General features: G+C 41.3%; 1 protein-coding gene across 1 annotated transcript in view; it reads right to left on the bottom strand.

The window, feature by feature from the left end:
• The window catches only part of GDAP1L1 (ganglioside induced differentiation associated protein 1 like 1), a 59,302-nt gene extending 46,963 nt beyond the window's left edge, over positions 1-12,339 (bottom strand). Inside the window, exon 1 of the mRNA XM_063297114.1 lies at positions 11,884-12,339. Within this exon, the coding sequence (XP_063153184.1) occupies positions 11,884-12,063 (180 nt within the window). The 5' untranslated portion in view covers positions 12,064-12,339. The remainder of the gene's footprint in view (positions 1-11,883) is intronic.
• Between the last annotated feature and the right edge of the window lie 3,487 nt (positions 12,340-15,826).

Genomic DNA, 15,826 nt, shown 5'->3' with positions numbered 1-15,826 from the left:
GTAATTGCCAAAATGTATAAACTTTTGTTGAAATTTGAAACGGAAGAAGAACAAGTGAATGATAAAATGGGCTAAGAACTTTGGACATAATAAACTGATGGAACAATAGGAAAATATGTGGCTGAAAGGACTGGAATTTATATTATGTTATAATTTAAAAGAGAACTTTTATAAAATGATGTACTATTGGTTCATGACTCCAGAAAAATTGTCTAGAATGTATAATACTTCAAATTTATGTTGGAAATGTAGAAAATGTGAAGGGTCTTTTTATCATGCCTGGTGGACTTGCAAAAAAGCCAGAAAATTTTGAGTTCAAATACACACAGCGATACAAATAATTTTAAAGATTAATATTCAGCTGAAACCAGAACTCTTCTTATTGGGACTAATGGATAGACAATTAGGAAAGAGTTATGGAAGATTGTTTTTATATATGATAACTGCTGTGAGATTATTATATGTACAAAAATGGAAATATTCTGAAATACCCACAATGGAGGAATGGCTGGCAAAGATGACAGAATTAGCAGAGATGGCAAAATTGATTTGTTTGATTAGAGAAAGGGCAGTAACTACATTTATTAGTGACTGGAAAACCCTTATGGACTTTTTGCTGAAAAAAGGAAAAAAATGAACTTGTGATTTATGGATTTGATGATTGGAAAGGGTAGACTATGGAAAGAAGGAAATTATGTTGTAACCTTAGAGAGAGAGGGTAAAATATAAACGTACTTGTAACTGCAGTTAAGAACACCAGAAGCCACGTCTTTGTTTCTCTTCTTTTCTAGTTCTTTATTTGCACTGTTTTCACTCATTTATTACTTTTCTTTACTTACCTTGCTCTTCTCTTTGAAAATTTGTATTGTTTTTATTCTTTTAAAAATCTCTTTAATAAAAATTATATATTTCAAAAGAAAATGGGTACCAATGACATTCACTGAAAAGCTTGTTCCAATTAGGTGGCAGATATGTCACACAGTGAGAGTTATTGTTGCAGGAGTTAGTGAAAAGAAGGAAAATGTTCGTCAGTGAAAAATCCAGTCAGCCCATCAAAAGTCAGTCCCTTGCTGTGGAGGCAGATGGGAAGAGGCATCCACACGCTGACTAATAGACCAGTTCCAATTATTTTATGTTAGAATTCATTCCATCCTACCTCCCGGTATTCCTCTACCCCCAAATAGATGCTGAGGTGCATTTTCCAAGCAGAAATTCAGTTTCCTTTAGTGATACTTACATACCATCACATGGCTGGCATGAGATTCAAATGGACAGAAGAAAGGATTTCCAGCACAGAGTTAAATTATGGAAATTTGCTGCTTTGAAAGGGTCTTAGCCAAATTGGATAGATCAATGGACTTCTTGGTCCAGGGCCGCAACTAGGGTCTGTCACTCGGGGCAAACGTGAATACCGTGCCCATTTTGGCACCCCCCCAGCACTCATTTTGGCATCCCCCTAGTGCGGCACCTGGGCACATGCCCCAGTTGCCCCCCGCCTAGTTGCAGCCCTGTCTTGGTCCCCACAAAAGTATAGCTCCACGCAACTGAACACCAGTTTCTCTGAAACCTGATAGTGGATGCAGTGCTTGAGGGATGGGCTGACCAATAAAGAATAAAGTGGAACATGTACTTCCTATGATTTGAAAACCATGCTTCTGTTGCTGTAGGCTAGCCCTGCCTTTGCCTTTTTTCCCCACTGCTGACTCATAAAGTTTGCAATTAGTTATTATTCCAAGATCTTTTTATAAATACTGTTACTGAGACAGGAACACCCATCCTATAGCTGTGTATGATTTTTTTTCCCTGTGAAGGACTTTGCCTCTAAATTTCTGTTATTATTGTAATGGTTGATCGCACAGTCAGCCAGATGTTTAGGGTGGATTTGGCATTTTTGTCCACCTACCAAGTTCTTTCCAAGGATGATGATGATGATGATCTTTTCAGCCTATTTCTCTAAGCCAGAGTTAGGCAACCTTTTAGTAGCCAAGGGTCACACTTAAAGTGGAGGGAGAAGGGCTGAGGGCAATAAAGTGCATGGGGCAACAAACACCCAAACAGGCAGGGCTGGTTTGGAGGACTGTTTTGTTTAGTTATGCTTACTTGGACTATACGTACATTACAGCTTCCAATTTATTCCCCATCTCCAAACGGGAGGAAACTAAACCGATTTTCAGCAGCCATGGTTTCCAAGGCCACAAACTGAGGATTCTGATCTGCCTGTTACTATCAGGCTGATGGTTATCTATTCCATTTCTTATCTATCAATAACATTTTGAACTGGGCGTTAGCCAGGTAGTAACTGGAGTACTAGCCAACCCTATTTGGGGTCATCTGCAAACTTCATAAACATCCCCCAGACACTGGGACCAGGATGTTAGTTACTCGAGTTCTGGCATGGATGTATGTGATATGGTGGAACTGAGATTTTTATAGGGGCCTCCAATGGTTGGTTGGTTGGTTGGTTGGTTTCTTTTTCTTTTGGATTGATGTTGTTTTTATTTATTCACTGCTCAGAGTTTTGAGGGATGGATGGATGCCATATAAATTTGATAAATAAATAAACAAATCCCTTCCCTGTCCTATTCCAACCCATTGCTAGAATTGCCCTCCAGTGGGAGAAGTGTTTGCAACCAGATCAGATCTTTAGTTTCTTTACTGGTTACAAAGAAAGCATTTGCATATTCACAACATAGCTTTGTGCAAACTTCCGTGAATGAGACTGTTGTTAATGCTATTATCATAATTTCATTTTATTGAACTTCTCACTATCCAAATGTTTTTATAATTCTCTTAAGTCTTAGAACTTCACGGCGTTGGTGGCACCAAGGCAGGAAGGAAAGGGAGGTGTTGTGGAGGTGGAAGAACACCAAATCAAAGAAAAAGTACATGCTAATTTGCTTCCCAACTAAATTAGTTAATAAGTAAAATAATTGTCCAATATACGTTAATTCAGGAATCTCAAATTAGCTAATAATGTGCAGGAAGAATATTAGATTACACCTGAGACAAAAGAGCTCAGGGACTTTAATCTCATATTTTTTGTTCAGCCTAACTAGAAATTCTGGTGGGAAAATAGAGCAGGGAAATGAAGAATGGACATGGCTTTACTTGCAGCCTAAAAATCCAGACTGCTATCAATAGGTTCAACAATATAGAATCCAGAGTGAGTGAACAAAGCAAACAGGGAATTTTGTACAGGCGTGGTAGCATAATGGAAACTTGGTTTAGAGGAGACCACAAGAACGTGGCCTCTTTCATATACAGGGAATGTGTCAATTGGGGATCAGTGCCCTACCTCCCCCCCCCCCCCAGGCTCTCACAATGCTGTGGGGCTTGAGTGCAACTTGGGAAACTGAGACAATTAATTGTCAACTCAGCTCTAGCTTCAAGGGAAAGGTGGCCAAGACAGTTTTGCTGTTTTCCCTCTGGAGCTTCAGGATGCGCAGTTGAGTTTCCTATTGTTGGGAACTTCTGTTTCATCCTGCCTCTAGGGAGCTGTCTTCTCCTCCCTGCAGCCAAAGGCTGTGGTATTTCACCAGTTTCAAAATGGTGGGCATGACTGGGTGATTAAGCCCTGTCCTTTTTTAATGTGTGTCACACATATTGCATACATGTAAAAAAAGGGCATGGCTTTGGTCACCCAGTTACATCTACCATTTTGGCACTGTTGAACCCCTCCCCCCAGTGCCTTTTGCTGACCTCCCATGCAGGAACTCACTGCTGGGGTGGGGGCACAATCTTCTTACAGCAGAACATGGAGTGGAAATAATGGGGTGGAAATAATGAGTGTGGGATGGGGTGGGTGGGCTCTCTTGTTCTGCCCCTCCCTCTGACCAAATGGGTGGAACACAAATTGGCTACATAGGCAAATAAAGTGCCAGCAGTGAGGCAACTATACAGCAGCATGTATTTGCAGAGGGGCTCAAGACCAATGGCTGTGTGAAAGCACTCACAGTCATCTCTGGATACGCATTCTGTGATGCCCAGAGTCCCTCTTTTGGGGGAGATGGGCGGTGATGAAATTTGATTGATAAATAAATAAAGAAATAAATGTACTGGCTAAGGTGTTGGACTGGAGCCAAGGAGACCCACGTTCAAGACCATCCTCAACCAAGAAAATTCATTGGGTCAGCTCAAACACATTTGGGGAAAAAATGGAAAAGGGACTGCTCTGCATGCCACCTTCAGCTCCTGGAAGAAAGACAGGATTTAAAATTAATCTGATACAGGTAAAGGCTTATGGAAATTTTGTGGCTGTGTACATCGAAGGACATATTTGTCAAGCAAACTAGAAACTTCAAAAGAGGTAGATTTCAACACAGAATTGTTATGGGTTACAATGTCACCACCACCACCCTGCCAACACAGTACTGGAGATAGATAGATGAGAGAGAGAGAGAGAGAGAGAGAGGATATATTTCACATGAACAAAATACTCAATTTTAAGAGAGAACGAAATGAGGGAGATATCAAAAGGAGAGAAGTCTGAATGTGTAAGGCTTGAAAATGCAGAAGCTCAGCTAGCACGTACACTACAGGTCAGAAACTATATCACCAACTCCAAGAGGTCTCCAGCATGGTAAAGAAACATTAACAAGAAAACTGTTAGAAAAAAGAGAAGGGCTTTTGTTCACTGAGAACAGCATAAAGGAATCTAAACATTCACCAAATAAAGTATTACAATGAGAAGCATATTGCTGGTTTAATAAATATCAAGAGAAAACATGGTTAAAACTTCAGAAGATTTAGAACCGATGGAACACTGGATGAAAAGAAAGGGAGGATAAGGAGATTTCAAAGAAACTAAAATAATTATTTGTCTCTTTTTGTCATAGAAGGTGTAAGGCAAATGCTACTGCCTGAACTGATAATCTTAGGGAATCTGAGCTTTATAGTAGAGATGAAGTTCTAGAATCTTTCTTATGACTACAAACTGGGTTTTTTTAAAGTGGCCTGTCATGATTGTGGGTGTGGCAGCTGATACAATGACATCACTAGAATAAGGTGATCCAGAATTTTGGGCTCTATTTTATTGGGTTGGCAGACTTTAAGGGAAAAACATTGTTTTAAGCCTTAATTTTCCACCATGAAGAAAATTATCCTGAATTTTCCAGGTGTTTGGAAAAAAAACAGAAAAGAATCAGAAACATTGATCCTACTCACTCCAGGGTGATCTGCATGTTCTGGTGCTGTAGCCTGTGAAGCACCAGGTTGCACAGCTGTACTCAGTGCCTATTCACCTCTGAAAACAAGTAAATAGCAAGTCCAGATGAGACTATTTGATACTTGAACTATTTAAGAGTTCTAAAAGAACTCCAATGTGAAATTGCTGATCTTTTAACAACAATAAGAAACAACATGGTACTGTATCAAAAGACTCAAATATTATAACATTATTATTTAAAAAAGATCTCTGGGAGATTCAGGAACATACAGCTTAATATCTGCTCTGGGTGGTTGGGTAGAAAGCATTTTTCAAAATAAAATGGTCAGATAGATCTTGCCAAAGAAAAATTAACATGATTTCTGCAAAAGTAAGCCCTTTTATACTACTCTTTTAGATGGTACTTCAATTGTTTCAACCAATGTGTTCATAGGCTTCATCTAAACAAACTACTTCATGGAGTAAAAGAAGAGATTCTGTTAAGGATGACTAACTGATTACAGAACAGAGTGTAGGAACAAATGGTGGGTTTTTGTAATGGAGGGATACTGAGATCCCAAAGGACATGTCCTGGAAACAGCTTTGTAACTTGTACATAATGATTATTTTAGGGTATAACTGTTGTCCCCATCATCCAATGAAGCTAAATAATGGGAGATTCAGAAAAGAGAAAAGAAAGGACTTCTTTGCACAGTTCATAATTAAACTATGGAATTCCATAGCACAAGGTATGATGATAGATACTAATTTGTTTGGCTTTAAAGGCCCAAGGACCGACAGGAAGCTCTGGCGTGGGCTGGTCCATGAAGTCACGAAGAGTCGGAAGTGACTAAACAAATAAACAACAAAGGCCCAAGGAACACAGGTATTAATAGCTGCTGGTCATAATGGTTATATGCTTTTCATATGGAAGGAAGTAAGGTTTTCAATATTCATTGCCAAGGAATATAAAGAAATATGGTGCTATTCTGGTTATATTCTCTTTGTGAGTTTCTGATTGGCATCTGGTTGCTTCCAAACTTCTGGATAAGATAACCCTTTGTTCTGAGACAGCACAACTCCTATAGAATCATGGAATTGTAGAGTTGGAAGGGACCACGAGGATCATCTAGTCCAACCCTTTGGAGTATGCAGGAAAACCAATTAAACCAGCCATGAGGGGTGGCTGTCCCGACTCTTCTTTAAAATCTCCAGAGATGGAGAACTCACAGCCTCCATAGGAGACTATTCCACCATTATAGAGATCTTACTCTCAGGACATTTTTCCTTATATTTAAAGAAAATCTAGGTTACTGTAATTTATATCCATTATTTCTTGTCCTAGTTTCCATGGACATGGAAAATATTTCTTGACCATTTTCTCTATAGCTTTGTACTATGTACCTCAGACAGCATGTCCCTTCTTGTTTACTTGTGAATGTGGCATTTAATATGAAAAATTTGAAACCATGAGACCTTTACATTTCTTGTTTTGAAGCCCAGAATCATGATTTCCTGGAATTCCCTGAAAGTTTGCTGCAAGTTTTTGGTAAGTTAGAAAACAAGTACCAGTGGTGGGCCTTTTCAGTTGACACAGCTTTCAAATCTTCTTTTATAATTCTTGTATGTACAAAACTCTTCAGCAAAGGATCGTTGCCTTGTCATGGTGCTGGAGCTTGAGCACCTCAATGATGCCATGAGCTAAACTGTGAAGGGCCACCCAAGACGGGAAGGTCATGACAGAGAGTTCAGACTAAATGCGATCCCTGGGGAAGGTAATGGCAACCCACCCCAGTATCCTTGCCATGAAAACTCAATGGATCAGTACAACCAGAGATATGTCGGTATACCATCGGAAGATGAGACCCCCAGGTCAGAAGATAGTCAAAATGCTACTGGGCAGGAACAGAGGATGAGTTCAACTAGCCCCAGACGTGATGACGCAGCTAGCTCAAAGCCGAAAGGACGGCTAGCGGCCGACGGTGCTGGTGGTGAACGGCGAATCCGATGTTCTAAGGATCAACACACCATTGGAACCTGGAATGTAAGATCTATGAGCCAGGGCAAATTGGATGTGGTTATTGGTGAGATGTCAAGATTAAAGATAGACATTTTGGGCGTCAGTGAACTGAAATGGATTGGAATGGGCCACTTCACATCAAATCACCTCCAGATCTACTACTGTGGACAAGAGGACCACAGAAGAAATGGAGTAGCCTTCATAATTAATAGTAAAGTGGCTAAAGCAGTGCTTGGATACAATCCAAAAAACGACACAATGATCTCAATTCGAATTCAGGGCAAGCCTCTAACATCACAGGGATCCAAATATACGCCCCAGCCACAGATGCTGAAGAAGCGGAAGTAGAACAGTTCTGTGAGGATCTGCAGCACCTACTGGACAACACGCCTAAAAGAGACGTTATTTTCATCACGGGAGACTGGAATGCTAAGGTGGGCAGTCAAATGACACCTGGAATTACAGGTAAGCATGGCCTGGGAGAACAAAACAAAGCAGGACATAGGCTGATAGAATTTTGCCAAGACAACTCACTCTGCATAACAAACACTCTCTTCCAACAGCCTAAGAGATGGCTTTATGCATGGACTTCCCCAGATGGACAACACCGAAATCAGATTGACTACATCCTTTGCAGCCAAAGGTGGCGGACATCTATACAGTGGGTAAAAACAAGACCTGGAGCTGACTGTAGTTCAGATCACGAACTTCTTCTTGCACAATTTAGGATCAGACTAAAGAGATTAGGGAAGACCCACAGATCAGCTAGATATCAGCTCACTAATATTCCTAAGGAATATGCAGTGGAGGTGAAGAATCGATTTAAGGGACTGGACTTAGTAGATAGGGTCCCGGAAGAACTATGGACAGAAGTTCACAACATTGTTCAGGAGGCGGCAACAAAATACATCCCACAGAAAGAGAAAACCAAGAAGGCAAAGTGGCTGTCTGCTGAGACACTAGAAGTAGCCCAAGAAAGAAGGAAAGCAAAAGGCAACAGTGATAGGGGGAGATATGCCCAATTAAATGCAAAATTCCAGAGGTTAGCCAGAAGAGATAAGGAATTATTTTTAAACAAGCAATGCATGGAAGTGGAAGAAGACAATAGAATAGGAAGGACAAGAGACCTCTTCCAGAAAATTAGAAACATCGGAGGTAAATTCCAGGCAAACATGGGTATGATCAAAAACAAAGATGGCAAGGACCTAACCGAAGAAGAAGAGATCAAGAAAAGGTGGCAAGAATATACAGAAGACCTGTATAGGAAGGATAACAATATCGGGGATAGCTTTGACGGTGTGGTCAGTGAGCTAGAGCCAGACATCCTGAAGAGTGAGGTTGAGTGGGCCTTAAGAAGCATTGCTAATAACAAGGCAGCAGGAGACGACAGCATCCCAGCTGAACTGTTCAAAATCTTGCAAGATGATGCTGTCAAGGTAATGCGTGCTATATGCCAGCAAATTTGGAAAACACAGGAATGGCCATCAGATTGGAAAAAATCAACTTATATCCCCATACCAAAAAAGGGAAACACTAAAGAATGTTCAAACTATCGAACAGTGGCACTCATCTCACATGCCAGTAAGGTAATGCTCAAGATCCTGCAAGGTAGACTTCAGCAATTCATGGAGCGAGAATTGCCAGACGTACAAGCTTGGTTTAGAAATGGCAGAGGAACTAGGGACCAAATTGTCAATATCCAATGGATAATGGAAAAAGCCAGGGAGTTTCAGAAAAACATCTATTTCTGTTTTATTGACTATTCGAAAGCCTTTGACTGTGTGGACCATAACAAATTGTGGCAAGTTCTTAGTGGTATGGGGATACCAAGTCATCTTGTATACCTCCTGAAGAATCTGTATAATGACCAAGTAGCAACAGTAAGAACAGACCATGAAATAACGGACTGGTTTAAGATTGGGAAAGGAGTACGGCAGGGCTGTATACTCTCACCCTACCTATTCAACTTGTACGCAGAACACATCATGTGACATGCTGGGCTTGAGGAATCCAAGGCTGGTGTTAAAATTGCTGGAAGAAACATCAACAGTCTCAGATATGCAGATGACACCACTCTGATGGCTGAAAGTGAAGAGGAACTGAGGAGCCTTATGATGAAGGTGAAAGAAGAAAGTGCAAAAGCTGGCTTGCAGCTAAACCTCAAAAAAACCAAGATTATGGCAACCAGCTTGATTGATAAATGGCAAATAGAGGGAGAAAATGTAGAAGCAGTGAAAGACTTTGTACTTCTGGGTGCGAAGATTACTGCAGATGCTGACTGCAGTCAGGAAATCAGAAGACGCTTAATCCTTGGGAGAAGAGCAATGAGAAATCTCGATAAAATAGTTAAGAGCAGAGACATCACACTGACAACAAAGGTCCACATAGTTAAAGCAATGGTGGTCCCCGTAGTAACATATGGCTGCGAGAGCTGGACCATAAGGAAGGCTGAGAGAAGGAAGATCAATGCTTTTGAACTGTGGTGTTGGAGGAAAATTCTGAGAGTGCCTTGGACTGCAAGACGATCAAACCAGTCCATCCTCCAGGAAATAAAGCCAGACTGCTCACTTGAGGGAATGATACTAAAGGCAAAACTGAAATGCTTTGGCCACCTAATGAGAAGACAGGACACCCTGGAGAAGATGCTGATGCTAGGGAGAGTGGAGGGCAAAAGGAAGAGGGGCCGACCAAGGGCAAGGTGGATGGATGATATTCTAGAGGTGACGGACTCATCCCTGGGGGAGCTGGGGGTGTTGACGACCGACAGGAAGCTCTGGCGTGGACTGGTCCATGAAGTCATGAAGAGTCAGAAGCGACTAAACGAATAAACAACAACAATGTACAAAACTAGCTCATCATTTGTAGCTGTATTTCTTTCCAAGTCCTTGATCCCCAAAGTATATATTCCCCAAGCTAGATAGTACAACCCTGAAGATTGTATAAAATATTTAAATGTATGTTATGGTCTAAAATAATTGGAATAGTTTATTTCTGTCACAGGCATTGGGTTTGATGGTTGTAGAAGCCAATCATTTTTGAGACAAAAATTCAGCTGTGGTATGTGGGAATAATCTAATCATCTACACACACACACACACACACACACACACACACACTGGATTTGATTGTTTCTACTGAAATAGTTTCTTCTTTATTTGTTAGAGAACATTGCTTTACATACTGACAAATTCATTTTGTGCCTTGGCCATGGTACTGAAGGAAGGAAGGAGTTTTGTGCGATTTATTACCCTGGTAGCTTTTCTCAGATGTCTGTCCACAGCCCCTGTACACAATCTGTTGTTTTTTATTAGCAGACACCATGAAGGAGAGGGGGAAATGAAAGAGAAGCAACATCTTCAAACATTCTGATTCTGCCAGAGTATAACTTTTGCACATTAACATAGGGTGCTAAAAGAAGGAGACTTTATAGATATTGTGGGTGAAGTTATAATATGGTGAATGCAATTAAATAAGGAGAACTCTAAACTGAAGCACACTTTGAATCCATATTACATACTACTTATGTCATGTTTATGCAGCATAATCCAAGGTTGCATCAGGAACTCAATGTCTGCTTTTCAGGACAGAGAGAATTCTTGGCAAGCAATTTAAAGAAACACACACACACAGAGACACACCCCTACCAATGTGTGTGTATGGGGGGGAGGATCTGTCAGAAAGCAGTGGTGCATGTTATGTACTGTCCCTTTAACTGTTCAATCTGCTGTCTCTGGAGCCCCATCAATTCTGACAGAGGCGGGACTAATTCTGGATTAGTTGTAGAAAAGCATGTATGAGTAGCTCCTTAACTGTTTCCTTCCCAGACCCAGAGACAAAGACAAAGAAAACGTCTGAACTGAGATGTCTTATCATGGAAGAAAAAGAGACACTCTGAGAGAAAGGAAGAGGAAGACAGGTTGGTTTGGAAGCTCAGGAAGTGCAAAACAGCCCTTTTGAACCACGGGTCCAAAGGTTTCTCTCCCGCCTGCTGGCCCCTTCCCCCTCAAGGGGGATCCACTGGAGGAGGAATACCTGGAGAAAACTGACACGATGCATACCTCAGCTCTCATATATTACAAATCCCAGTGCAGCGGCTGCTGTTTGCTGCATATGCACGGCTGTGCAAAATAAAGGTCAGTCGTGAAGCATGCAGGATTCCCAAAGGAAAGTGCTTCTGGCTTTGGCATTTGTAACAAAAGCCCTGAACAGAACAGCACCCAGAGCAGATTTCTGGGTCCAAGAAATAGCCTGGCGCTTACGAGTGCTGCAGTGTCAGAAATAAAGGGTTGGTTGGGGATAGTTAGACCTTGTCACAAGTATAAACAGGAACGCGGGTCCTAACATGCCTGCCTCCATTCCTTTACCTGCAAACGGTTCCTTTTTCTGTGCGGCTCTCCCTCTTCCCATTCATTCAGGAGCCTAAAGAAACAAGCTATAAAACAAAAGCCGCTCCAGATACATCATGCAAATCTGACCCCCAAACCAGGCAGAGACAGATTTGCTCCCTTCCTCCCACGTTTGGCAAATATTGTTGCAATGGTAGAAATGCAGAGACCAAGCAACATACACATTTGCTTTGACTCCCTGTCTCCAACTGTTCCCCCAGGAAAAGCAGCCAGCTTCCCCCCACCCCACAGCCTCATAATTTTAACATCCCAGAAGGTGCAGGAAATCATATTGGCTAGCAACCCCTTCTTTGGAGTCCAGCGAAGCATCTTACCTTCTGTGAGCTGAACGATTGGGTCCAGTGATACAACACCAGTCTGTCCTTGGACCTGAAGGCAGGGTGTGTCGGATCCTGGTTCTCCTCGACCGCCATGGATTTGCCTGCATCATTCTCCAGTGCTGAAATGGGCCACCAGCTGCAGTTGGTGGGAGTAACGTTGTTGGGAGTCGCCATGACAGCCCCAGATTATGGAAGGAGAGAAATAAAAGAAAGCGGCAGCTGCTGTATAGTCAGAGCATCAGGCGTGCTTATAGAAGTACCTTTGTTGCTGGAGCCAAGAGGGTGGAATTTCATCACTCTGCCTGGACTGGCATAGGGAGCCCAGGTCAGCAGGATCCAAAGCAGCACTGCTTGAACAAGAAAAGGAGTGTAGCTGTGTGCTCTAAGCTCCTGTACAACCATGCAAAGGGTGCAGTAAAGGAACACTGATGCGCTGCATTGTGCCAATCACAGACACAGTGGCCTCTCTGTGCCACCTGGCGACAGACTAGGGAGTCATCACACAACTGGAGAGTGCATTTTGTGAGCCTCCTTGATCAGAATGACTTGTGGGGGCGGTAAGGTAAAATGTCTGAATAATCAGGTGTCCAAATAAATGGAACTGCTGGAAATGTAGGGTATCGTTCTACTGTTATGACCAGATGCAGAATTCTGATGTCCAGTCCTAAAGACTGATTATTCAGATTATGAATACTTTCTGCTCAATGTGCAAATTATGCTGTCTGGCTAAGTTGCATTGTGATTTTGGAACATTTTCTTTTTAATGTTCATATTTCAAGCCCTGTGTAAGAAAGAGTGGGACTCCAGATGCATGAATTTATATGTAGGTACTTCTCAACAATATATTCTCAACTATTGCCAGTCATGAAAGCTAAATGGAACCTCCATGCTTAGAGGCAATATATCACAAGTTGGGAAGAAGGAGAAAGAACTAAGAATTGTTATTACTCTTATATCATGCTTGAAAGCTTCTGGAGCCATCTGAGTCAGTGCTTTTAGACAGACTTTGATCTTACCTAACAAGCCAGATAATTCATATTATTAATGTGATAAATACTAACTGCATTTGAGTCATAGTTAAATACACGAATCAAAGCTGAGTCTAATCTTTAAAAACACATCACCTTCAAGCAAGGAGACATCTAAAAGGGAGCGAAAAAAAACACACCACCACCAACTACTGGGTTAATGGAGATCTCCTAAATTAGAGTTCCTCTCCTTTCTGGAGGGACTGTCAACGATCATCCTTGTCTGGGGATGGGAGTTATAGTCCAATATGGCTGGACTGACCAGAGAGATAATCCAGGGCTTAGAGATGTTCAGCAAGCTTTATTTTAACATGTTTATTTACTATGCTTCAGCCAAAGCAACAAAATGAAAATACAGTGGAGCATCAAATTATAAAATATATTAAAGATAGCTCAGCATTAAAATTGCATAGGATAATATTCCATGCAGTTAAAGCTTGAGTATTAAAAACAGTCTTTGTTTCTCTCTGGTCAATCTATGTCTTATTTCACATGGCGAATGGAAAGCCTTCAGGGTCTGCTCTCAACAACCAATCTTAATGTCTGCTTAATTATCCTGGTGATCCCAGGTTATTTAGGACTTTGTTTGTGTGTGCCTTCAAGTCAGTCTTGACTCCTGGCAACTGCCTGGACTAGTCCCTGCAGTTTTCTGGCAAGATTTCAGAAGTGGTTTGCCATTGCCTCCTTCCTAGGGCTGAGAGAAAGTGACTGGCCCAAGGTCACCCAGCTGGCTTTGTGCCTAAGGTGGGACTAGAACTCATGGTCTCCTGGTTTCTAACCCTTAACCACTACAACAAACTGGCTCTCTGTTTAGAACATTAGTTTGTAATGTTTTTTTCTTAAAAGAACAATTGTCTAACTTGGCATTACTCCTCAGAAATTGTCTGTCTTTGCCATCCATCTATTGGCCATAAACCGGAATTACAATGGGACCTACAGCTCATGGGGAAAGTAAATGCTTCACACATGCTCATCTGGACTGCCAGGTATCTCAGGTTAAAAGATTAATTAGAGAAACTGTGATGAGAAAAACCCAAGACTCTGAAGAGCTGCTGCCAGCCAGTATGGACAAAACTGGTCTGAATGGACAAAAACTTAAGTAATAAAAACTAGCTTCCTCTACAAGCATACACATACAAATAGAAAGCTTTGAGTAGATAACTGGTCAGCCTAGGTCTTTGGATCTACTCTACCCTATCTAGTGCCAGGCATCAGAATGGCTGCTTTCTAGAGTTGGCAGCCTTCTGCTACTGAGGTCAGAGTCTTCTTGAAGCAAAATGATGATATGGGCAAGTGACAGGCGGCTAGAAAATCTCACCTGGGAGGCTAAATTCTTAATCCAACTGAACAAGATCAGTCACAAGGAGAATCTACTAAAAATACCATATTAAGATATAAGCCTGGAACCAGGTTTTTCATAGCTGGCTTGGCTGTCCAGATCAGCATTGCTAGCAACCCACTGAAACTCATTCCTTGTCTCAAGATCCATACCAAGAGATCCTTTAGTCTGCTGATATTTCTCTTTGTTGTTGTTACCTTTTTCTTCATCCATCACTTACCAAAGTCTTCACATTTCCAAGTCCAAGAATACCAGAAACAGCAAATCCACTGAATTTTTTTGCAGGAGGAGGAATAAGAATCCACAGAAGGTGGAAGGGCACTAGTCAAGGCACCTTCCGCCAGAGCATCATAAAACCTAATGTCTATCAAATGGGTGAATTTGACATTCTGGCTCTTTTCTGGTCTTCAGGATGATGTTGAGACCTGAGCACACAGACCGCCAGATGTTCTAAGAATTCAAGGCATCATGCACACCTTCCCCCAATACACATTTTATTCCCTCAGTAATCTTTGGGGGCAGGGGTTAGGCTAAGGTCTATTGCTGTAACATTTCACACAGAGTGAAACTAGTCAGGATGTGTTCTGTGACTGTAAAAGAAAAATGACATTTCCAGACGGCAGTTGCAAGGAAGTCCAAGATCAAATCAGAATTTTTGAGCCTAAAACGTTCCCCTGCAGTATCTACTATGCTGAAAATCTTCTCTTCGAAATATGCAGCCTTCTTCATGAGCATGAAATACAATAACCCTACTTTGAATTCCTGCACTGGGACAGGGTACAATCTAAGATTTAAAAAGCTGTAATCAAGAAACATTTTCAAAGTCCTGCTACTCACAAGTTTTGTGGCTTTAATAAAATGGCAAAATATACAGTAGCTGCATAGTCATAAAGGTCTCAGGCTTTTCCATAAGGATCCACACAACTGCACAGAATAAGGCTGTGCAAGGATTGCCTAGCCTGGGATCCCCAAACTCTTCAGCTCAACTGCCTCATGAAGTTTCGGATTGTTCACTGACCCCCATTTATTATATGAAAATAATTTAATAAATACTTCTTTAACTATAGTACTATGAATAACAACAACAACATCATTGACACCTTGGATAGTCCCATTGACTCTTGGGGGTCAGTACTGACCACTTTGGAGATTATTTCAAATTGGGCAACTTCACATTAAAGAGGTAAGTTTCATTCTTTATGTTTAGTTTAAGAACATTGTTAATGCATATTTATAGGCCTACACATGAAACGAATATATTAATTTTGTAACTTCTGGCCTATATTTGAGCCTGCATGTGCAGGGGTTCCCTGAGGCCTGAAAAATATTTCATGGGTTCCTCCAGGGTCAAAAGGTTGAGAAAGGCTGGTCTAAGGACTCGCTGGTCTCAACTCATCTCCAATTCTTGTGTGTGAATATTATTTAGCATGGGAAAAAATAATAAACACTTAATGGTGCCTAATTTCTTTTTTTTTTTTTATCAATGGGATATAATTTGCAAGAACATTAGACTATTATGTAATGACTCATCCAAAGCTTGTAGAAATAGAGGTTTTCTAGTTACGTGGTA

The sequence above is a fragment of the Candoia aspera genome, chromosome 3 (assembly GCF_035149785.1).
Source record: "Candoia aspera isolate rCanAsp1 chromosome 3, rCanAsp1.hap2, whole genome shotgun sequence".
Taxonomy (NCBI): domain Eukaryota; kingdom Metazoa; phylum Chordata; class Lepidosauria; order Squamata; family Boidae; genus Candoia; species Candoia aspera.
Note: the sequence above shows the minus strand (reverse complement) of the source record. Positions and strands in the feature narration are given on the sequence as shown.